Genomic DNA, 24,395 nt, shown 5'->3' with positions numbered 1-24,395 from the left:
CATGTAATGTTTGTTACACCTGACTTGCTGCTGCTGATTATGGTAGATAAAAGATATAAAAATAAAAGTTAAAATATAAATATATTTGCTAATATTTAATGGCTATAAATGAGCTCACGAACGCGCTGTACGATGATGATATGTGAACGTGAACTGATGTATTTAGCTAAAGAATCGTGCAACTAACGTAAACTGCTGATCGGGCGATAGGTATGTGCGGCTGAACCGTACATGCTCCCGGGCGAGAAGATGAGTGAGGTATGGATGATGTGAGCTAAACTAAAACAAGGATGAAACCGACATAAAATCTTAACGGCTAATTTACAAAATGGACCCGACAATTTTTAGTTAGCGAGTACGTCTAAAATTACATTTTAATAAAACAGGCGAAGTGCTTTTATGAACCGATCGATTAGTCTGATTTGAAATGTCTTGACCGAGAACACTGACACTGTAATCACTTTGCTCTGCTTTTTCACTCACACTTGTACACTTTAGATTTTCCGAACACACACAATGTACAGTAGTGTCCTGCTGACCACTGCTCGGGGACGGGCGCGCGGCTCGAGCGCGTCTGCAAGTCGCGCGCACCCACGCGCCCGTCCCCGACGATTCAGCCGCACATACCTATCGCCCGATCAGCAGTTTACGTTAGTTGCACGATTCTTTAGCTAAATACATCAGTTCACGTTCACATATCATCATCGTACAGCGCGTTCGTGAGCTCATTTATAGCCATTAAATATTAGCAAATATATTTATATTTTAACTTTTATTTTTATATCTTTTATCTACCATAATCAGCAGCAGCAAGTCAGGTGTAACAAACATCTTTTTGGTCCTTCGAGCTTATCGTGAGCGGGACTTATATCGCGTGTGACTTTTTTACGAGCGCAGTAAGGGCCGCCACGTAAGTTAACCAGCAGCAGCTTTGGTGAGTCTACAGCTCTCTATTATCAGCAGTATCAGTATTTATATCATTTTATAAAATGGAAGATCTTCTAGCTAGCCAAACCCAGATCATGGAGGCTATGAATCAATTTTTAATTTATTTTAAAAAAGACGGTGCCGAACGCAAGAATCCGGCTCGAAGGACCAAAAAGATGTTTGTTACACCTGACTTGCTGCTGCTGATTATGGTAGATAAAAGATATAAAAATAAAAGTTAAAATATAAATATATTTGCTAATATTTAATGGCTATAAATGAGCTCACGAACGCGCTGTACGATGATGATATGTGAACGTGAACTGATGTATTTAGCTAAAGAATCGTGCAACTAACGTAAACTGCTGATCGGGCGATAGGTATGTGCGGCTGAACCGTACATGTAACTTGTCAAATCATGTACATTATCTGTATGTACGCGCTAAATTGGAAACAAAACCCCCCTAAACCAAAAATTGAAATTATTTAAAAATCAGTCAGATTAATGTTTTTCTTATTAGATTTTATTTTTCAAAGGATTTTAAAATTTAAAATATTTTTTTTATACTTTCCCTTTTCTTCTTATACTTTGCTTTAGTAAGGAATTATATATTATAAATTGCTAAAATATATTCGTAAATTGATAAATGAAGATTTTTTTTAATATTAAAAATATATTATGTTCTGACGAATTAAGAGTTCCCAAGAAAATACCCTAAAAAAATGTATCCCCAAAAACATTTCCAGAGGGAAAGAACCGATTTAAAAAAAGGTGTACGAGTAACGGTTTCAGCGCTTTGTGCAATTGGCTAGTAATAATTTGGACAACCATATATGTAATATGACAGTCTTACTCCTGTGCTGCCTGTGCCTCATAATGACCGTTTCACCGTTAGTTTAGTTAGTTAGTAGTAGTTAGTTAGACGTTATTCTTCCGGATGCTTTTCGTTTATGTATTAGCTAGTAAATATCGTAAAAATAATCGTAGTTATTAACGATATGTGACTTAATAACATTTTATTTAGACAATTTTTTTATGTCTTTATAATTTGTGTGTAAAGTGAAGTGAAATGTTTCGTGAAAAATGACCTTGTGTTAATCGAATTGTTTGAACTCTGGTTGAAACTACGTGATTGAGATTAAATACGCCTGCAGCTTGCAGCGTTGGTCTCAACGACGCAGCAAAATAATGCGATGCCATCAGGTCAGTGGTCCGTTATACACTAATGTTTTGGCTATACTATACACAATCGGGATCTAATTTATGGGTTTGGGGGGAGAGGTGGTGAAGGGGGGTGGTGGTGGTCAAGGGGGGGGGGTGCTAGATTATAGGTATAGAAATTCGCGAAATACCCAAAACCGAATCGGAGTACCCCACTGTCCACGTGGTCTTGGTCGACCCTACCCCTAGAGTGTTTTTGAAGCCGGAGGTGCGGAGGGAGGGCAGCCCGCCGCGCGATACGAATGCGTAGAGGAGCGGCTGAGGCAGCCTCCGCTGCGGAACGGTGCATGAGTGAGCGTGCTTAGGCACGCTAGGCCGCAAGGGCTGCACTTCCCGCAGCGCCGGAGCCAAGCGTTATTCTATCCTCAAAGGTGTTAGGTTATTTTTTTTTATTTTTTTTGTAACGAAAATATAATTAGATCACGATTGTCTATATATTACCAGTTTATTTAGAATATTAATAATAAATTTCAAAGCAAATCTTGGAAGAAATCGCCGAGTATAGTATATCCCGCAATAATAAATTGAAGCATAGACCTTACATTCCCGCAACGTGTTCCTTGTTGTCGTTGTACTCGTCTATTGGATCGTCATAAGATGAATAAATAATATAAAGCGTGTAAATATATATAAATTTTGAGCAGAAAATTCCTGCTGTGCCCTACCTCAGTTAAGTCTCACTTCAAAAAAAGGAGGAGGTTACTCAATTCGAGCGTATATATATATAATTTTTATGTATGTTTGGGGATAGCTTCGTCGTTTATGAACCGATTTTGGTAATTTTTTTTTGTTGGAAAGGAGATATCCTAAGTGTGGTACGATGATAAGGAAACCAGAATCTGATGATGGGATCCCAGAGAAATCGAGGGAAACTCTCGAAAATCCGCAATAACTTTTTACTGGGTGTACCGATTTTGATAATTTTTAATTTAATCGAAAGCTGATGTTTATCATGTGGTCACATATAAATTTTATCTAGATCTGATAACTAATTTTTGAGTAATCTTTGATAACGCGTAGTTGCTTGACTATTTTTTCGTCGATCTACGTTGTATTACTTGTCGATGTAATTGAAGTCGATTTTTTTTTCGTTTGCCTGCAAACACCTATATATATATATATATATATATATATATATATTGTTACGGCCCTAGCCAGTCCAGCAGAGCCTCAGAGGTCGGGGCCCATCAGCGACCTCCCGGCGGACTGCCTAGGGTCGGGTACGGAATACCTATGGCGGTCAGGATATGCGGCGTGAGCAATCCAATACAAAAAAGGGGTTGAAAAATAAGAAGGAAATTGCACTTACCTTCGAAGGGCAGCTAGGGTCTATTGGGATCGAAGATCGCCAGGGAACGTGTATAGGTCGTGTGGTGTGGTGTGACGTTAAGTGTAAAATAGGTGTCCTGACAGTCCCCGAGAAGGAGGCCCCAGGCCCCCAGACTTCGACAGTGAGTAGACACTCCCAGTCACTCGCCAGCAGACACGTCACAGAATTGATTATAACGAAATAAATAACTCAGTCAATACACAAGCAGTTACAGTCACAAGCACAGCAACAAATATTTACAGTTACCAAATAAACCGTTAGATATATTCACAGGACCGCGTGCGGTCACGCCAGCAAAGAGTCCAAACCCAACATTGGGGTTCTCACAAAGCTACACAGAAAATTGCGTTCGTGCAGAGCGAACTCGAGACCTTACAGTTAAGTTATAAGTACAGCAATTAAAACGGTAGCAGTAAAGTAAGTAAGTAAGCAGTTAATAAACCACGAGGCACGCGCAAAACAATACGTCCAACAATGGGAACTGGCCGGCCGTCGAGCAGCGATACGGCCACACCTTGCAGAGCGGACGCGAGACTTTATTCGCCGTATCGAGCAGCGATACGTCCGCTACCGTGAGAGCGGAATCGAGACTGTTCGCCGCTAAGCGGCGCGGGCGACGGCGACGGCGGGGGGCCGTGCCACCTGGCGATATCACCGATGAAGCCCATACAGAAAAAAGCGTCGCTAACGCAGCGAAATGGTATTACAAAATCATAAGTAATAAATGACAGAGCCACGGTTAAACTAAACCCTAAGGCAATCGCTCTAAGGCGCGATTTGGCCTAAACATATATATATATATATATCAGGACAGGACAGGACAGGAGGATAGGACTGTTATATAGGATTGTTATATAAACATACGACTGAAGAGAGGAAGGACCGGCTAAAGTCATTGATAATAATATGCATTTGCAGTAAATGAATTTATAAACTTATAACGTGACTCATGAGCAAGAGTTGATCCAGCTTTGGCGCAAGGTCATACAGTCGTGGTCAGGTCACTAGAAGTTATAATTTAATTTTGATAATATTAGATACACGTAAAAAATAGATATTTTATTAATGTATGTAAGTACTGTACTTAAAATATCTATATTGTGACAAAAAATATAAAAATATTTATTTTAACAAATTTAATTAATTGTCCACTTAGGTACTGGACCCAGCCCAGGGGAGGTCATGTTTCTTTAAGTAACTTTTAAAAGTGTCTAGTGATTGTGCGCGCCTTACATTTATGGACAAGCATTCCACAACCAGCTTGTACCGGATAAGAGTTGGTACAAAAAGAAGCAGCATAAGAAGGAGTTTTAAAAATAAGATTACTACAGATCGAAGAGATCGGTCGTGAGAATTTGATAGTAAGTTAAGCGCTTTTCAATAGCAAGGCGTCTTTGGGTTAAACAGTAAGCAGTAGAAAAGTAATAGGATGTGAGCCATCATACATTGACCATAAATAAAAAAATTACGTGCGTACAAAGTACACATGTCAGAAGTAAAACTTCTTTGGCAAACTCATTGAAAAAAAATCTAATTAAACAAAACTAATTAAAAAAATCTAAAGATTTAGATTTCCGTTCAAGCGCTATATTAGCGCTTATATTATTAGTTTGCAATGTATAACTATTGATATTAATTTAACAATCTTTGTAGTTTCTATAGCACACGCTAGGTGGCTCTGTTTTGTCGAGCTATGAACGTAGTATATATCGCACCCCTAGATGAAAACGTCAATAACTCAAAAAATACTAATATTGAGTTAGTGTCGTTTTCGAAATCCCGGCATGAACACCTACGCGGAGTTAAAACTCCCGTAACGATAGCTTCGACCGTTGTCGAAAGATGGCGCGAAACATTGCTTTATCTGAATGACCTTACCCTGGATGGCGCGAATCATAGTCCGCCATTTTTAGTTGTCTCCTCTCTATCTTGAGAGACAAAAAATTGTATAGTGGCATATTTTGAGTTGCTGGAGTTTATGTGAAGTTAATAAGGTAAGTTTCATATTTTATTACGAGTTGATTGAGTTTTGCTGAAATTTGATTGATAAACAAAACTGTATATTTTGATTTGCGGGGGTTTTGTTAATATTGTGTCACGTTTTGTTTAAATATATTTCGAGTTAATCTAGTTTACGTGACAGAAAATATGAATTCCGACTTACAATAGTTTACTTGAATGAATCTTTAAATTTGTTTTTTTCGCCCGCTTAATAAAATAATAACTTGTTCATGAAATAGTATTTTATAATCTCAAATTTAAAGTAGATTTTTTATTCGCTTTTAATTTTCGTAACTCATTAAGGATTGATAATTAGGATTTTTGACTTGGTTGCGTTTACATGATTTTTTAAATGATAAGGTCATTATTTAGTATAGGAAAATGAAAAGCCGGGAAAAGCAAGTTATGTTGGATCTCGTCAATGCAGAAAACAGATTCCTGATCAGCCAGCAACTCAATCCTTTGGTATGGAGATGCTTGAAAGTGTAGGGTAGCCTGAAATACCTGCTGAAGAGTTTAAAGTCAGTTTCATCGCCGCAGTTTCTCGATGAGCAGTCAACTAATAGTGATGAACGACGACGAGTTTCTAAATGAAAATATACTACAGTATCGCCCGTCCACAGCGGCGAAGGAAGCGATTTTGACGACTCGGACGCAGATCCAAACTACAAAAATCTTTTTTACCGAAACGAAAAATAATTTTCTCCCCTTTGCGTAAGTCTCCTACTACTTTCCCATTACCTCGACCTCGCTCTCTGACATCGTCGTCTACCAGTTCGAGGTCATCAAGCAGCTCAAACAGCAGCTCCAGCAGCAGTTCAATCATCAGCTCAAGCAGCAATAATAATACTGTTAATAATAATTCCGAAAAACATTTAGCACGAGAAATAGTGAAGGGTAAGAAAAAACTGCGGAAACCAGAAACATGGAAAGCTAACGTAGCCAAAGCTCTTAAAAATTCTGGTAAGGCATATATGTCCCGGGGTAAGCTAAATAAAGACATCACACAGACACAGACAGGCTCGCAAAATGCGAGCACCTTGCGGAGAAAAATGCAGTTTTAAATGCAGTACAACACTCAACACAACAATTCGTCAAAAGCTTATTGATACATTCTGGGGATTTAGTGACCTTAAACGTTTTGACGTTGAAAGTACCTAGACACAGGAGAGTACATTGTGGGAAATTCTCATGAAAGCATCAAATATCGATTCAAATATCGATACACAAGCACAAATAATTACCAGGCTCTAAATACGGCCTACTATTTTGAAGAAAATAACTCGCGCGCTCGCGTCTTTAAGAACTTCTTTAAGGCAACTCTTGACTTGGGAGATCAAGCAATTAAAACAGCATTAGTTAATAAGACGGAAACTGGTTTCGTACAGGGAGAAAAAAAAGGGAAACATAAAAACCACCCTACGTTAGCCCTGCAGTTAAAGAGAGTGTTGTTCAATTCATCAATTCTATTCCTCATATTTAATCGCACTATCCTTATAAGATTCGATATTTTTTATAAAAATGATTTTTTTTTTATAATTTGTACTTAACGGAACTGGTATTTTTAAATGATTGTCTAGTTTCAAAACTAATTGTAAGTGCCATTAACAAACGTATTTCTATTAGTAGTAAGAAAGTACTTATTATTGACAAACGATTTGAACTGTGATTTGAAACTATGGATGGGTATATTTGTTAATTATTTATGTGATATGTACGATTTTTATTTTTGTGTACCCACACATTAGGAATTCTAAACATTTTTGAATATCATATCAAAAATTAGAGACGCGGGTTCGAATCCCGCTGGAGCGGTCAATTTTGAATGATCAATTTTGATATACCTGTATCACTTTCAGGGAGTACCTGTCGGTGAGCTTAAGTACAAGGTACGCTACCCGGGTCGACATACTACTGACTTCCACAACGTTGTTAGTGAGAGTCTTGTGAACCAGAAAACCGACGCCACCTTGGGAAAGCCCATCACCTTCACGGAAGTAGAACAAGTGCCCAGAGTCCAGGATCATCGTGTCCTCTCCCTCTCTTCGGACTTCAGACAACCCCAGTATGCTCCACTTAATGTGACTAAGTTCTACCTCAAGTTCGGTGAGGTGATGGTCCAACCGTAGCGTGCGTCCATTATACGTAGCCAGGAATATTTTTCTATGGCAGCCTCCCGTACCCCGGTGATTCTTGGCACCCTCTACCCCACCGTTACCACGACCGCTGCCGTAGCCGGGAATAGTGGGGCTGCCGGGAACTGAGGGCCTTATTTTTAAGTTCGAACTCATGGGGGTTTTTGCCCATAGTCACCACGCTGGGCAGGCGGGTTGGTGACCGCAGGGCTGACTTTGTCGCACCGAAGACGCTGCTGCCCGTCCTCGGTCTGTGCATTTAAAAAGCCAGCAGTTGGATGGCTATCCCGCCATCGGTCGGCCTTTTAAGTTCCAAGGTGGTAGTGGAACTGTGCTATCCCTTAGTCGCCTCTTACGACACCCACGGGAAGAGATGGGGTGGCTAAATTCTTTAGTGCCGTAGCCACACAGCACCCGTAGCCACACAGCAACCAAAAAATAATAAATACATATATGTAAATAAATAAATATATATGGTAATTACCATTGTCTGTTTTTAATTGGTAATCTTCGTTTGAATATAGTTAAACATACGGACACATACATACTTGGACTAAATAATAGTCTAACAAAATTTAAAAATATATTAATTGTTATAACGGTAAATCCTCATGGTGCATATCGTGTAAAACATTATATATATAATATGTATGTAAATATCTACGTATAAATAAACGAATACTATTTTATTGTACCTCTAAACAGGATGATGAGATCCCACTGCATTATTTAAACACATCTTGACATTGTTTTTTTTTTTTTTTTTTTTTTTTTTTTTTTTTTTTTTTTTTTTTTTAATATATTTACTTGAAATATGGTGTTCTAAATAAACAAAAAAAAAAAAAAAAAATATTAATAATAATAATAATAGCAACAGCAAAATGTATACACTATTTTTTATTGTGATCGATATTTAAAGAAATAAATAAAATACAAAAATCGATTTGTCGTCTTCACACTAGACGGCAGTGGTTGTATTTAAAATCACGCTAACGTTGTGATTATCTTAAAACATATCATAAGCGATGGTTCGGTTTTACCGTGGTTTCGTGGTTTCGTGGTTTCGTGGTTTCGTGGTTTCGTGGTTTCGTGGTTTCGTGGTTTCGTGGTTTCGTGGTTTCGTGGTTTCGTGGTTTCGTGGTTTCGTGGTTTCGTGGTTTCGTGGTTTCGTGGTTTCGTGGTTTCGTGGTTTCGTGGTTTCGTGGTTTCGGTTAGGTTTCGGTTAGGTTTCGGTTAGGTTTCGGTTAGGTTTCGGTTAGGTTTCGGTTAGGTTTCGGTTAGGTTTCGGTTAGGTTTCGGTTAGGTTTCGGTTAGGTTTCGGTTAGGTTTCGGTTAGGTTTCGGTTAGGTTTCGGTTAGGTTTCGGTTAGGTTTCGGTTAGGTTTCGGTTAGGTTTCGGTTAGGTTTCGGTTAGGTTTCGGTTAGGTTTCGGTTAGGTTTCGGTTAGGTTTCGGTTAGGTTTCGGTTAGGTTTCGGTTAGGTTTCGGTTAGGTTTCGGTTAGGTTTCGGTTAGGTTTCGGTTAGGTTTCGGTTAGGTTTCGGTTAGGTTTCGGTTAGGTTTCGGTTAGGTTTCGGTTAGGTTTCGGTTAGGTTTCGGTTAGGTTTCGGTTAGGTTTCGGTTAGGTTTCGGTTAGGTTTCGGTTAGGTTTCGGTTAGGTTTCGGTTAGGTTTCGGTTAGGTTTCGGTTAGGTTTCGGTTAGGTTTCGGTTAGGTTTCGGTTAGGTTTCGGTTAGGTTTCGGTTAGGTTTCGGTTAGGTTTCGGTTAGGTTTCGGTTAGGTTTCGGTTAGGTTTCGGTTAGGTTTCGGTTAGGTTTCGGTTAGGTTTCGGTTAGGTTTCGGTTAGGTTTCGGTTAGGTTTCGGTTAGGTTAGGTTTTTTTTTTTTTTTTTTTTTTTTTTTTTTTTTTTTTTTTTTTTTTTTTTTTTTTTTTTCTAATCCTCCGATATAGGGGTCGGAGCCTGTATTTTCTAGATTCTCTTCCATACCAGTTCTCGCATTTATTCCTCTCGCACTTTCATTCCGCATACTTTATCTTTCTAGCATTCATCATCTTTCGCACGCAGGGTGGGTTCCCTCTACTATTAAGTCCTAATTTCCTGCTATGATTACCTTACTTAACATATTTATTATATTTCACATAGGTAAATAAATGTCACTCTTGGGTTTTAACATTCTTTGTTTTACAATGTTCATTATTTCTTAATTTCTAATTATTACTATTAAATAGTCTTAATGATATCTATTATCATTATTACAATTTTCTTATTTTCTATTTTTACAACACAAAATTTTTGTTCATTCTTAATAACTAAAGGGTCCTAATCTAGTATTATGGGATCTTAGTCTTATATTATCATATAATAATTTTACATATCTTAGTCTAGCGCTATGTTATTAGTACATGTCTTTCATTACACTTATTAACTACTTCAATTTTACACTTGAACTTTACTTATTATGTAGACTATTCTTAATTTTATATCCTTGCCCTAAGCTTAACCTATCCTTATGCTATGCTATTATCTTATATGCTAATCATATAAAAATAGCATATTTGCCTGCGTTCTGAATCAGGGACCATTGTTCCACTTGCGACCTCATTTAATATTGCAAGGATACAAATCATCCTCCGTCAGAGACCCTTTGTCTATCAGTTCTACACTGTAACCCAATGCCGAAAACCTGCGCAGGAGTCGGTGGCCATGCACTCCCCTCTTGGTCTGCAGGAGTCTTGTCTCGCAACAAACATACAGGTTTCTTCCGAAGCCAGGACCCCCGCAGAGTGTCTCGCGCGTATGTAGCCAGGGAATGGAGACTTCTTGCTAGCACGCCACCGCGCCGACCATCGCACCTTCAGGAGTACGCGACTGTTGACCGCGCTAACTCGTCCCACTTACTCCTAACTGGGCAGTCACTGCTGAAGGCGTTGTGATCCAGCTTATCCAGCTTCGCCCTTCGGCAGTTCCTGCAGGAGGGCGGGACGGCTTGCGCCCAGTCCGTGCACTCCGTCTTCAGGTGCGGGCCGCCGCAGTGGCTGCACACGTCGACCGACTCCACACAGAATTTTCTGCTATGGCCGTAGCCCAGGCATCGGGAGCACTGCACCAACGGGGACTGGTCCTCAGCCCTCACCCTCTGAAGGTCGATATGGACATACCCTTTACGGGTAATCCTATCCCAGAGGGCGGGCGAGGTCTCCAGAACCACGTGGGCCGCGTGCGGATTCCGAGCCCGCCGCCTGTAGCGAACCCTAACCCTACCGGTCTCCTGGTCGAGGCCGTCAAACAGTTCCAGATTCTGGTTCCTCAGGGCCTTCAATACGTCCTCGTCAGTGTTAACTGACGAAACGCCCCTCAGAACCAGAAGCGGGTCCCTGTTACTTACCTCCTCGACCAGGAGACCCTTACCTTTCTTTTCCACTCTCATTCGCGCTTTATTCCTTTCTTCTTTCGTGCTGAAGGCCATCACTACTTTTCTATCCTTGGCCTTCCGCACTTTCTCGACCTTAACCCACCCCTCTTTGGCCTCCATTGTCTCCCTTAGCTGGGTAAGGACTTCCTCACCCGTCAATTGATCGTTTGCTGACGAGATCACCAGCGAGTGTGAGGCAACCGGTCTCCTCGGTGGAGATCCGGCCGCCGCAACACCCGCGTAGGTTCTCCGTTCGACCACCGCTTCCTGCTGTTTGGTCAGTCTGTCCTGTAAGTCTTGGAGACGTTTTCCGTTCTCGATCAGGAGGCGGGTATGTTCGTCCAGTTTTTGGCTCAGCGTGGAATCGAGTGCCACTTTTGGCATGGTTTCAGCAGCCGACGCCGTCGGCGAAGGCCCGCGCAGCGAGTGCTGCGAGTTCTCCCTGCTGGGGTTGAGTACCCTCACCTTCATCGCGTTTATAATTTCAAGCTCGGCCTCACTCTCCTCAAGCATCTTGTAAAGTCCATCTACGGCTTCACAAATCATTTCCTTGTATTCCCGCTTCAGATTTTTGGAGCCTGTTGTCGCTATCGTACACTTGCGGACCAACTCATCGGCTGCCTCGATCCTCGCCGACTTTTTAATTTCTTCCACGGATCGCTGAGACAATCGGCGGGGACCGCACAGAACACCCATTTGCGGCGACTCCGGAGTCCCCATCGCCTCAGCTTTGTCTTTGGTGCATATAGGAGTAGGCCCTTTAATAGGGCCAGTCCGTAGCGGGAGCCTCGGGGCTGCCCCGTCCGTCGACCTCCTAGTTACCTTAACCGGTTTCGTAGTCTGAGCCGTTCTGGCCTTACTTTGGGGGGGTGAGCGCAGACCGAACATATCGGAGGCGCGTCACAATACGTAAGATAAAAGAATAAAATAAATATTATAAAATCAATATTCCATATATATACAAATGGTCAGTATAAGGCAAACAAATATTTTTGTTTAAAGTTAAAAATGTTTACGGGAACGGCTCGTAAAAAGTCGCTCCCCGATCAAGGAGGCAGGCAAATATGCCTCGGTTCCTATATAACTTAATACTAAACTTAAATTATGAAAATGTAGAGAAAACTCTACCTTTTCGTCAAGGACTCTACGTAGAGTCACCACCCACAGTCAGCGTTATAGCTCTTCCTGAGAGCCCGTCGACGGTGAAAACCGCGTCGCTCTACGACCAGTGGTTCCCGAGATATCCTATCTTCTAACTTCAGGCTTAATAGCCCGAAAAAACTCAAGTTCCTTCTTTAAAATAAAGAAATTCAATATTTCGGGAACCACTGATCGCAGAAACCCGTGCGACGGCTCTCCGTACTGGCCCCGAGCTGCTCCGTCCACTCCCGGTCCAAAAAACAGGATCGGGAGGTTGACTCTACGTAGAGCCGCTTTGTGCTTCCAGGCACAGGTCTGTGAGCAGCAATATTGACCTCGAAAATCCCGACTCGATACGATTAAAAATAACCGAGTTATTGCTGCTCAAAGTTTTTACAAATGGCGACCAATATGGCCGCCACGAAGTCTAATATTGCCCAATTCGGCCCCAGTTAACCTAAATACCCCGTGTTTGGGTTCGTTGGATCGGGCTTTTTATTTTCTATTTATATATAATACAATCAAAATTTTAAAACTAACCCCCGATTTTTGGGGGTGAAAAAACTTAAAATTTTAAACTAAAATTAAGATTAAAAATAGAAAAAATAATACAAAAATTTTACAAAAAATCTGGGGCACTATTTACACTTAAATCTAAATTTTAAGATGCCTTTTGGAGATACTGGACTGCGGGGAGCACCCCCTCGTGCTCACCCTTAATTTGAAAATTTTATATCTCAGAAAGTAGGCCACCGAAAATTTTGAAATTTAAAATATATATAAAACTAATTAAAACGAATGGAATTTAATAAATTTTGGGGGGGGTCGTCGCTTTCCTTTTTGAAAAATTTTTAATTGAAAAGTGACGTAATTTTTAAAGTTCAATATCTCCACAAGTACTTAACTTATCGAGACGCTGTAAACGCCTGGGTGTCCGCCTCGCCGTGCTGCGTCGAAAGAAGTGCCGCAGGACCACCTCGCACCCCGGGAACTGGGGGCACGTGTCCACGTGGAACTTGTTTTTTTGCAGATTTCTCCGCGCGCAAGCGCCGGAAAAATCCACAAGTTACGTCAAAAGTTAGGTCTCAATGAGACCTTTCCAGGGATATATTAAAAAGTATATGTCGTCGATCTCAAAACCGCAGCGTTCACCTGACAACTTTATCACTGCAAGTGAATTGCGGTTTTTCACTCCTGAATTTTTTTTTTAGTTTTTCGTTTTTCAAGACACCGTTTTTACACACACTTAGAATACGTTTTTACGCAACTTTTGATATATAGCACGTTAATATTTAATGCATATAATCCACTTTTCTACAAACTTATTATTTTGCGTTTTTTTTTTTTTTTTTTTTTTTTTTTTTTTTTTTTTTTTTTTTTTTTTTTTTTTTTTTTTGCACGTTTTTGAATTTTTTCACTGTTTTTTGGCTTTTTAAAATAGTTCCGAAAAAGTTTCACAAAAACAAAGTGCACCACAAGATAGGGCGCACAGAGGCGCAACTTTTGATGTATTGCACGTCACTATACGGTTGAAAAAACCCACTTTTTTTTTTTTTTTTTTTTTTTTTTTTTTTTTTTTTTTTTTTTTTTTCCGAATTTTTAAACTTAAAAATTTGCGGAGCGACTCAGAAAACACGTGTTCGCGACCGTTTAGAGTGGCGGGCGGGGCGTCTCTGGTTAGGTTAGGTTAGGTTAGGTTAGGTTAGGTTTTTTTTTTTTTTTTTTTTTTTTTTTTTTTTTTTTTTTTTTTTTTTTTTTTTTTTTTTTTTTTTTTTTTTTTTTTTTACTAGACCCCCACACTTAGGTGTGAGACTGTCCTACTCTACACATTCATTCCAGTTCTCGCTAGTATTCCTCTCGCACTTTCATTCAGCATACTATTTCTTTCTGTCATTCATTCCTCATTCACACACTGGGTGGGTTCCCATCTAATCTAATCTATTTCTATTATTTCTGTATTACTTAAAATTATAAACTCTTGGGGAAATGAGTGGGGTTTGGGTACAACAATTTTTATTTACATTTAATTTACTTTTCTTACTACTATTTTATTTGTTACAAGGTTTATTTACAGATTCTCTTACACATTTATTATTACTTCTAATGAAAATTTACAACTAATTTTACATTGGAAGCTATTCTAATTCTTATACTATTCCTACTTAAATCTTACTTGCTTATGTTATACTACAATATACAATTATATCCAGAAAACATAATTTTACTAATTCTTATTTCTAATATTAACTGCTTTAACTATTTTTACACAATATTGTAGGAACAGTTCTCTAGTTGCGTTGTTTGTAATTATTTCACACAGGTTCCTTTCCACTATTTGTATACCCGTTTCATTTTCCAAACGCAGCCTCTCGTAGGCAAATATTGGACACTCCAGGAGGACGTGGAGGACGGACTCGGAGCACCCAGGGTCGCAGACGCACGACGGACTCTCCTTACACTTGAAGCGGTACAAGTATTCGGAGAATCCGCCATGCCCCGTCAACGCTTGGGTGACAAACCAGTCCACCCCTATTTTGCTCGTGATCCTGTATGCGGCTATCGCGTCAGGGAAGAACACCCTGGTGACACCAGCCGTTTCGCCGGCACGGTACCGCTGGTTCCATTCATCAAGCGATTGCATACGAATGCTCCGCCTGATGAACGAAACCGGGCAGCTGTCATAGTCAAAGGCGCGTTTAGACCTCAGCGCAGCCTCCTTGGCCAGATGGTCGGCACGCTCATTGCCCTCCAGCCCTGCGTGGGCTTTGATCCAGAACAAACTAACACGTTTGTCCTGGAGCAGAGCCCTTCGCAGGTGTCCCCGCGCTTCAACGGCTAGGGGATGGGGGGCTACCGGGTTCTCCAGCGTGAGCAGTGCCGACAAGGAGTCGGAGTAAATCCCGACGGATCCAGCCAAGGTGTCCGCGGCCATCCGCGCCGCCCGACATATCGCCAAGAGTTCCGCCTGGTAGACCGTACAATAAGACGGCAAAGCAAGCTTGAGGGTTTTGGTTTCGGCGGCGCCAGCCCACACGGACAGCGCCGCGCCCACTTTGCCCTCAATCTTGCTTCCGTCCGTGAAGATATTAAAGGCGTGCTCGCTGTTAGCGGTAAACTGTTCTTGGTCCGCCAGGCGCTTGAAATCGAGGTCGATATGAGAGGCGGGGTGCGGAGACCGCAGAGCCGAGGACATCCGCTCCACCTCTCGATCCCCTATCACCCGCTGGGGGACCCACCGTCTCGCCTCGTACAAATTCGCGGCTTCGCGGACACGGAGGTCGAGGGGAAGTATCCCAGCGAGCAACAATGCGGAGTTCAGAGAGGTGGTTCGGTATGCCCTGCAAAGCTTCTGCGCGAAGCCCCGCTGGACCACGTTCAGCTGCTTGCGAATACCGAGCTTGTCCACGGCTAGGTTAGGTTAGGTTAGGTTAGGTTAGGTTAGGTTAGGTTAGGTTAGGTTCCCAGGCCTTTGCTCCAAGGGGAGGAGTTGCTGGACTTCTACTGGGCGCGTCCCCCGGGTGGCGGATAGGGGAAGCCGCCTGCGGTTTCAAGACTGCGGGCGGTAGGGGTCTTCGGACTCCCGCGGACCAAAACCAGACGAGGCGCTACCGGGACCAGAGCGGCACTCGGGTGCCGTTCTGGTCCTGTGAGCGCGGGTGTGTTGGCGCGGAGGCGCGGAGGTGTGCTTGGCGCTGAGATGGCGCGGAGACGTGGGGGCGGGTTTTTCCTTCCCCCACACGGTGGACGGGGCGGGCGGGTTAGCCGTGGGCTCGCCCGCCCTGTAGCGCTAAGGCGCGGTGTGCGGTGTGCTGGCTGGGTTGTACTGGCTCCCTGGAGCTTTGCTCGGTTGCTGGTGCAATCCGGCAGACCGGATGCGTGAGGGCCGGGCTGTGCTGGCTCCCTGGAGCCTTGGCTCGGTTGTCGGTGCAGTTCGGCGGACCCGTGGGGTAGTTGCCGGGTCGCGCTGGGCTCCCTGGAGCTTGCTCGGTTGTTCGGTGCGATCCGGCGTTGGAGGTGAGGCTTTCGCCTAGCCGGGAGGGGCAGGACGGGTGGGTCCGGGGGGCCTGGCTCGCCCGTCCTGTAGCGCAGGGGCGCGGTATGCTGGCCGGGTTGTGCTGGCTCCCTGGAGCTTTGCTCGGTTGCTGGTGCAATCCGGCAGACCGGATGCGTGAGGGCCGGGCTGTGCTGGCTCCCTGGAGCTTTTAGCTCGGTTATCAGTGCAGTCCGGCGGACCCGTGGGGTAGTTGCGGGGTCGCGCTGGGCTCCCTGGAGCTTGCTCGGTTGCTCGGTGCGATCCGGCGTTGGAGGACGGGCGGTCCTGGCCCCCAACGCTATTTTCCGGCGTTGGAGGTCAGGCCTGCCTGGCTTGGAGAGGGGACGCTCCTGGACATGTGTCCCCATTCTGCAGACGGTAGACTGGTCTGGTTGAGCGTCCCCTGCGTGGGGGTGGCCGGCCGGAGGGACAGTAAGACCTTCGGCCGGCTTGAGACCGCACGCGCGAGACGTGGGAGCGCTCTCGGTGCCTGGGAGCGCTCTACAATCGGAGGCGGCCTGTCCTGCACCCGCAGGCTGGCCCACCGTCCGGGGCGTCATGGCGAATACTTTTAAGTGGTCCCGTGGCGCCCCACCAGGACGACGAGGGCACCGCTGGTTTTTACTGAGTAGTCCGGCATTGCACTTTCCGCCGGGAGTCTCAGACTTCCGTCGCCTTCGGGTGGCGGGGGTGCGTAAATGCATTTTCCAGCGTAATAAAAAAAAAAAAAAAAAAAATAAAAAAAAAAAAAAAAAAAAAAAAGGTTCCCAGGCCTTTGGAGCCTGGGCCCCAGACTTAGGTCTGGGACCTAGGCTCCAAGGGGAGGAGTTCCTGGACTTCTACTGGGCGCGTCCCCCGGGTGGCGGATAGGGGAGTGCCGCCTGCGGTTTCACGACTGCGGGCGGTAGGGGTCTTCGGATCCCCGCGGACCAACACCAGGCGGAGGCGTCCGGGTCCCGCTCTGGTCTTTTGCCGGAGTGGTCCCGTGACATTGCGCCACGAGGGAGCGCGGAGTTTGCGTGGAGTGGCCTAGCCCTTCACGCGGCGCCGGAAGAGAGGGCGCGGAGTGGGACGTGGACCTTGGCGGTCCCCCCGGCACTAGAGGGCGGGGTGAGCGTCATCGCTCGCCCCCCTTGGTGATTAGATGGTGAGACTGGCGCTGCGAAGGCGCGGAGAAGCGGGGTGGGGATTTTCCCCCCTGCTCCAAGTGGACGGGCGACCTCGGCGGCGGTGACCCCGCTGTCGGGTAGAGTGGGCGGGTTTCCCGTCCGCTCTACGCCTCATAATCTCGTAACCCCGTGCGAGGTGTCGTGGTCATGTCTCGCGGCTTCGTTCGGGACCGAGGGGTCTTGCCTTAACCGGCCGGATCTAGAGGAAGAAGACCTCTATAAAAATTACCCCGAATCCTAAGCGGCGACACAGCGCGAAGGGATGCGTGGCCGACGGGAGGTTCGGTCTAACTGTGTCATTCAACAACATGGACACGACGAATAAAACGTTATTACCCCAGGAGGGTACCTGCGCCTCCGGCAAAGGAGAATCCCTCCGTGCATCTGCAGATGCACGCTGCCCGTTCGAATCTGGGGAGGGCACCCATCGTGTTTGTGTTCGCGGTTCGTCCGCCGTAGAGAGGCCCGAGAAGGGCGGAGTGGAGGTAGTGCCCGAGAAGGGCGGAGTGGAGGTAGCGCCCGAGAAGGGCGGAGTGGAGGATGCGCCCGCAAAGGGCGGCGAGGACGGGAAGCCCGAGAAGGGCGGTGTTGTTCACGGGTCTTCTACCCGTGAAGCTGTAAGCTCGCTTCCTATACGTCTACCACTGGTGATGCTAACGCGCATCAGTGATGAGTATGGAACAGAACCTGGACAGGTAAGGAGTAGGTCCTGCTCGATTACGAGTCAGGAAAATATGTCAGAGGGTCTGACTGCCATCGACTCCGACGATAGTTTTCCGGCCTACAGAAAGGCCCGAAAACCGGGAAAACGACAACGACTGCTCTCATCTCCGTCGGCGTTGTCTTCGGACGAGGAGAGCCGTCAGACGTCGTCGAAGCTGGCGCGTAAGCGCTGCCAGAGGAGAGAGGAAGCCTCGCGCGAAAAGGAGAAAGCGCTGGAGGCGAGCATCTCTGATGCGGAGGAAAGACGTCGGGCGATGGGTCTGGACGTAAGCGACGCTCGAACCGCCGACGCCATTAGTGCGCAGGTCGGTAAGGACGTCGACGTGATTTACCAAGTGGCAACCAGGTCTATGAACCTAAAGGGTACCTCCGTTAGGGCCCTCAAGGACGCCGCCACTTCAATCCGGCTCGGGGTGGAGGTGTTGAAGGAACGCACTTCCTCGGACGAGGTCCGCAAACTGCAAGCGGAGAACACTCGTCTGAGGAGGGACGTCGAGGACCTCAAATGCCAAGTGGCGGAGTTGGTCAAGGAGCGTCAGCCGGCTGTCGTTCCGGGCCCGGCTCCAGTCACTACCAGCGAGACTGACAAGGAGGAGAGGATGCGGGCGTCGCTGTTGTCGTCGGTCCGAGAACTGTTCGACGCCCGCCTTACCAGCATCGAGCAGAGGCTGACGCCGACCAAGGCGACGGACCACTCGAGTGATGCAACGCAGCAGGTGCCAGCGCTAACCACTAGCGCTGGAAAGAAGAAAGTTCGCCCGCGCAAGGCTGCGGCCGCGGCGGCGATAGCCGCCTCGTCGGCGGCCTGCTCGGGTGAGGGAGCCACGCCGGCCACACCGGCTGCTGCTGGCGACGCCGAATGGGTCACCGTCGCCAAAAAGAAGAAGTCAAAGAAGAAAAAGAAGAAGAAAGATAAGGGCAAAGCTCCTGAGTCGGACGCCGCTGCTAAGGCTGCCCCGCAGCAGCAGCGGAAGGGACTCAAAAAGAAGAAGAAGACACCCAAGTTGGTGGCCCCCCGTCGGCCCGCAGTGATCATCGCACTGAAGCCGGACGCGATCGTACGGGGGGTCACCTATGCCGATGTTATTCGCCAGGCTGCAGGTTCGGTGAATCTCGCCAGCCTGGGAATTAAGGAGGGCTTAAGCATTCGTTCTGCCGCAACCGGGGCCAGGCTGTTAGAGCTGTCTAACGACGAGGCCCCGGAGGTGGCGCAGCGTTTCGCACAGGAGCTCGAAAAAGCCGTGGGAAGTGTGGCTAGAGTCGTCCGGCCCGAGAGACACGTCAGCCTGCGTGTTTCCGGACTCGACGACTCGGTCACGAGAGAGATGGTCGTCGACGCGGCGGCAAAAGTGGGAAAATGCGACGCCGGGTCCATAAGGGCCGCGGAAATCGCATTCGGTGGGAGCGGGATGGGATCAGTGGTTCTCCGCTGCCCGATCCCGACAGCGAAGGCACTCGCCGAAGCCGGCAGACTTCTGGTCGGCTGGAGTTCGGCGAGAGTCAGGCTTCTGGAGCCGCGCCCGTTGCGCTGCTTTGGATGCATGGGTATCGGGCACACTCGCCCGACCTGTCCGACGGCGGTAGACCGTAGCAGACTCTGCTACAGGTGTGGCCTCGAGGGGCACTTGGCCCGCACATGCACTAAGGCGCCGAATTGCGCGGTCTGTGCCGCTTCCGGCAGACCGGCGTCGCATGTGATGGGGGGACGGAATTGCCGTCCCCCTAAAGCCAATCGGAAAGTGGCCGCGAAAGTGGCCACTCCCGCTCAAAGGAGAGAAAGCCGTCAGGCAACTGAGGAGGCTGCGCCAATGTCTCCTTAGCGTGTGGGAGTGGGGGTTAAACCCCCCACTTGCCGGGCTGGCGGGCGACAGATAAAGGGGTATCTGTCGTCCGCACTAGTCGGCCCAGAGGAGGAAGACGCACTTCTTGTGTTCGAGTGCGTCTTTCGGAGAGCTGCGAAACTCTCCGCGACGGGCCCGCAAGGGCAAGCGCCGGCGGGATTGCGAAAGAACAATGTGTCCTTGTGATCCCGCCACATTGGCGTACGGCAGAACACACGTGGCGGTTTTTATTCAGTAAGAGTCTGACTCCCCTCGGTGTCCCCGCGCCGAGGGTGTCCATGAAGGATTTTCCCCCACGTAAAAAAAAAGGTTAGGTTAGGTTAGGTTAGGTTCCCAGGCCTTTGGAGCCCAGGCCCCAGACTTAGGTCTGGGACCTGGGCTCCAAGGGGAGGAGTTGCTGGACTTCTACTGGGCGCGTCCCCCGGTGGCGGATAGGGGAGTGCCGCCTGCGGTTTCACGACTGCGGGCGGTAGGGGTCTTCGGATCCCCGCGGACCAAAACCAGACGATGCGCTCCGGGTCCCGCTCTGGTCTAGTACTGGGGTGGTCCTGCGAGCGCGGGTGTGTTGGCGCGGAGGCGCGGCGGTGCGTGTGGCGCTGAGACGGCGCGGTGACGTGGGGGTCGGTCTTTCCTTCCCCCACGCGGAGGACGGGGTGGGCGGGTTCGCTCGCCCGCCCTAAGGCGTGCGAGGGCGCTCTCTCGCGCCGAGGCTGCGGTCGGCTGGAGGGCCTAGACTGCGGCCACCCTGGCCTTTGTCGGCTTCTTCGGGCTGACATTGTCCGCCCCGGGCTAGGTGCCTGGTGTCCCGCAACGCCGGGCTAGGCTTGGGGTGCCGGGGCGGCGCGGGATTGCACCCACAGGCGCAATGCGGGCGGGGGGTGTCCCCCTGCCCGCGGGGGGGGCCACGCGGGCGATGGGTCGGGGGATTCGTCGTCCGACTTGCACGGTCCCCCCAAGGAGGGGAGGGCGCGCTTCGTGTTCGAGTGCGTCCTCCGAGGTGCTTTGCACCGCGGTGGGCCCGAAAGGGCAAGCGCCGGCGGGGTTGCGAAAGAGCTAACAGCGTCCTTGTGACCCCGCCACATAGGCGTACGGCAGAACACACGTGGCGGTTTTTATTCAGTAAGAGTCTGAATCCCCTCCGAGCCCCCCCCTACCGGAGGGTGTCCATGACGGATTTTCCCCACGTTAAAAAAAAAAAAAAAAAAAAAGGTTAGGTTAGGTTAGGTTAGGTTAGGTTAGGTTAGGTTAGGTTCCCACCCCAGCCCAGGCCTTTGGGGCCTGGGTCTCGGACTTAGGTCTGGGACCTAGGCTCCAAGGGGAGGAGTTGCTGGACTTCTACTGGGCGCGTCCCCACGGTGGCGGATAGGGGAACGCCACTCGCACTGAGCGGGTGGTAGGGGTTTTCGGACCCCCGCGGACCAAAACCAGTAGGTGTGGGCGCACCTTTAGCGGCTTGTCAGCCGCGCGGCCTAGGGGAGTAAACCCCGATTAAAAATCTAAGCTGTGAAATAGCCCTATTAATCATGGAAACAAAGACTAAAACGAAACTACCCCAGGAGGGTACCTGCGCCTCCGGCAAAGGAGAATCCCTCCGTGCATCTTCGGATGCACGCTGCCCGTTCGATTCTGGGGAGGGCACCCTTTGTTACTGTGATTCGCCCCATATGGGCGTTGACGTTGTGCCCGGGAAGGGCGGTGCGACCTCTGCAAGAAATACGGACTCCGATAACAGCCTTCGGAGTGGCGGCTCAAACGAGCCGTCACTCTCGAGGACTGGTCTCCCCTCGCGAGATCGCAAGGGGAGATTCCTCTCACGCCAAAAAGGCCCTTCTAAGGGCCAGGACAAAGGTGGAAACCGTTTTGCGGTTCTGGCTGCGGACGACAAAACGGACACCGATACAGACATGGTTTCGGGATCCCCTGACAGGCATATTGCCTTGACGGGACGGCGGAAGCGACCCTCATCCTCGACCTTCGCGTCTGGGCGTGACGGTTCGGACACGGAGGCCGAGGGCGCGGGCCTCGCTAAAATTAACACGGCGAGAAGGGGAAAGGCGAGAGGAACCACGGCGGGTCCTTCCCGCGAAAAGTTCCTCAAGCCAGCACCTGTCCGGCCGGAACCCGTAAACATACTCATTGACAACGAGTCCGACGTCGGCTCGTCGATCGTAGACGACGTTGTTGCGCTCAACGCGCAGGAACTCAGGGCGCGCGCGGGCGAGGGACTCGCCGTAATACTAGAGGTTGCCCGGAAATCCGGGAACCTCAAAGGCGAGTTCGTCGCAAAGCTGAAGAGGTCCGCGACGGACCTGAGCGAGGTGGTCGACGCCTTTGCCTCTAGGACCGAGGCTGATGAAGTGAGGCGGCTCCGAGCGGAGAACCGCCGCTTCAGGATCGAAATAGAGGCAATGAAAACGGAGCTGAAGGCGATGCGGCGCGGCTTCGCCGAGGCGAAGACGGAAGCGGCCGCTAACGCCGCCGCCGCCGCCGCCGCCGCTGCCAACGCCTCAGTCGCCGGTCCACCTGCGACACTTCCGGTGGCGGCCATGCTAGAGGAGTTCAAGCACTCCTTGACCTGCTCGCTGGGCGATATGATGAACGTCCGGCTGGCGCAGATCGAGGAGAGGCTGCCGCCGGCTCCGTCGGTCCGCCCCCAACTGGGAGCTGGTGGACCTCGACGCCCTGAGACGGCAGCCACTACGTCAGCGGCCCCCTCCACGGTTGCCCGGGAGGAAACCTGGGCAACAGTGGTCAAAAGAGGGAAGGGCAAGAGGAAGGGGAAAGGGAAGTCCTCCGCCCCTCCATCTACACCTGCAGTCGAAGGCCGGACTGCCGCCCCTGCGGTGAAGCCGACTGGCAAGCCAGCCGCGGCGTCGTCCGCGCGACCGGCCGCCAAGCCGACCGCCAAGCCGACCAAGCAGTCCGGAAGGCCGGCAACAAAGGCGACGGTTAAGGCCAAATTCAAGGCCCCGAAGACTGCGGCAGTCGTCGTCCAGCTGCAGCCGGCGGCTGTAGAGAAGGGTCAAACTTACGACTCCATCTTCCGGTCGGCTGAAGACACCGTGAAATTGGAGGAACTGGGGATCGAGCGCATCCTCTTCCGTCATACGGCGACGGGAGCGAGGATGCTCGAGATCCCCGGTTCCGACAAAGAGGAGAAGGCCGACCGGCTCGCCAGCCGGCTCAGGGAGGCCCTCTCGGACGTGGCCACCGTCGTCAGGCCCGTTAAGACCGCGCAGGTGCGCATCTCGGGCCTGGATGACACGGCCACTCCCGAGAGGGTGGCGGCGGCGGTCGCGAAGGCGACATCGTCCGACGTCGGCACGGTGAGGGTCGGGGCGATCCGCTCCGGCTTCGGCGGCATGGGCTCCACCGTCGTAACCTGCCCCGTCTCGGTTGCGAAAGCGCTGACCGAGGGGGGCAGGCTACTGATCGGCTGGAGCTCGGTGCGAGTGTCGGCCCTGGAGGCGCTCCCCATGCGCTGCTTTAAGTGCATGGGGTTGGGCCACACGCGCCCGAAGTGTCCGGCGTCTGTCGACAGGGGCGACCTCTGCTTTAAATGCGGGAACGCGGGGCACAAGGTCGCCTCCTGCCCGGAGAAGACACCGCGCTGCGTGGTGTGCGCCGAGGGAGGTAAACCCTCGGGGCACATCATGTGCGGCCGCAGGTGCAGGCCTGCGACCTCGAAAGGAAAGGGGGCCCTCGGAACCCGGGCCCCCCGAGAGACCGCAAGCCAGACAGCCGCAGACGGCGTTGCCCCCCCGGCCGCGGCGGGGGAGGTGGAGGTTGTGATGTCTGAGTAATCCATGGATCACATCAGACATCACAGCTTCCTCCAAGCCAATCTCAACCACTGCGCCAGGGCTCAGGACTTGTTGACCCAGTCCATGGCGCAGTGGATGATCGATGTGGCCGTCGTCTGCGAACCGTACTGGGTTCCCCCCCAACCGAACTGGTTGGGGGATCTCGACGGCACGGTGGCGGTCGCACTAGGCAGTTCCGCCACCCGCCCCCTCGCACTCGTGGAGCGCGGCTCGGGATACGTCGTGGTGACGTGGGGAGAGTTTGCGGTCATCGGCCTCTACTTTTCCCCCAACCGCAGCCTGGCGGACTTCGAGGTCTTCCTCGACACCGTCAGAGCTGCGGTATGCCGACAATCGCCGAGAGCCGTGATAGTTCTCGGCGACTTCAACGCCAAGTCCCGAGCCTGGGGCAACCCGAACACGGATGCGAGGGGGCGGGCCGTCGAGGATTGGGCCCTCCTCTCTGGTCTGTCACTCCTGAACGTTGGAAACGTTCAGACGTGCGTGCGATTGCGCGGGGGTTCCGTGGTGGACCTCTCGTTCGCCAGCCCCGCAATCGCGCGGAGAGTGACAGACTGGAGAGTGGAGGAGGGGGTGGAGACTCTCTCGGACCACAACTATATCAGGTTCGGAGTCTCCACCCCGTCCTCGTCAGCAGATCG

At 49.2% G+C, this 24,395-nt stretch overlaps 1 protein-coding gene across 1 annotated transcript; it reads left to right on the top strand.

Moving 5' to 3' along the window:
- Positions 1 to 21,453: 21,453 nt before the first annotated feature.
- LOC123663026 lies at positions 21,454 to 23,733 on the top strand. Its single transcript, XM_045597768.1, has one exon. It carries the CDS (start codon positions 21,454 to 21,456, stop codon positions 23,731 to 23,733), a length of 2,280 nt encoding a protein of 759 aa, XP_045453724.1.
- Positions 23,734 to 24,395: the final 662 nt, after the last annotated feature.

The sequence above is a fragment of the Melitaea cinxia genome, chromosome 19 (genome assembly GCF_905220565.1).
Source record: "Melitaea cinxia chromosome 19, ilMelCinx1.1, whole genome shotgun sequence".
Lineage (NCBI taxonomy): Eukaryota > Metazoa > Arthropoda > Insecta > Lepidoptera > Nymphalidae > Melitaea > Melitaea cinxia.
Note: the sequence above shows the minus strand (reverse complement) of the source record. Positions and strands in the feature narration are given on the sequence as shown.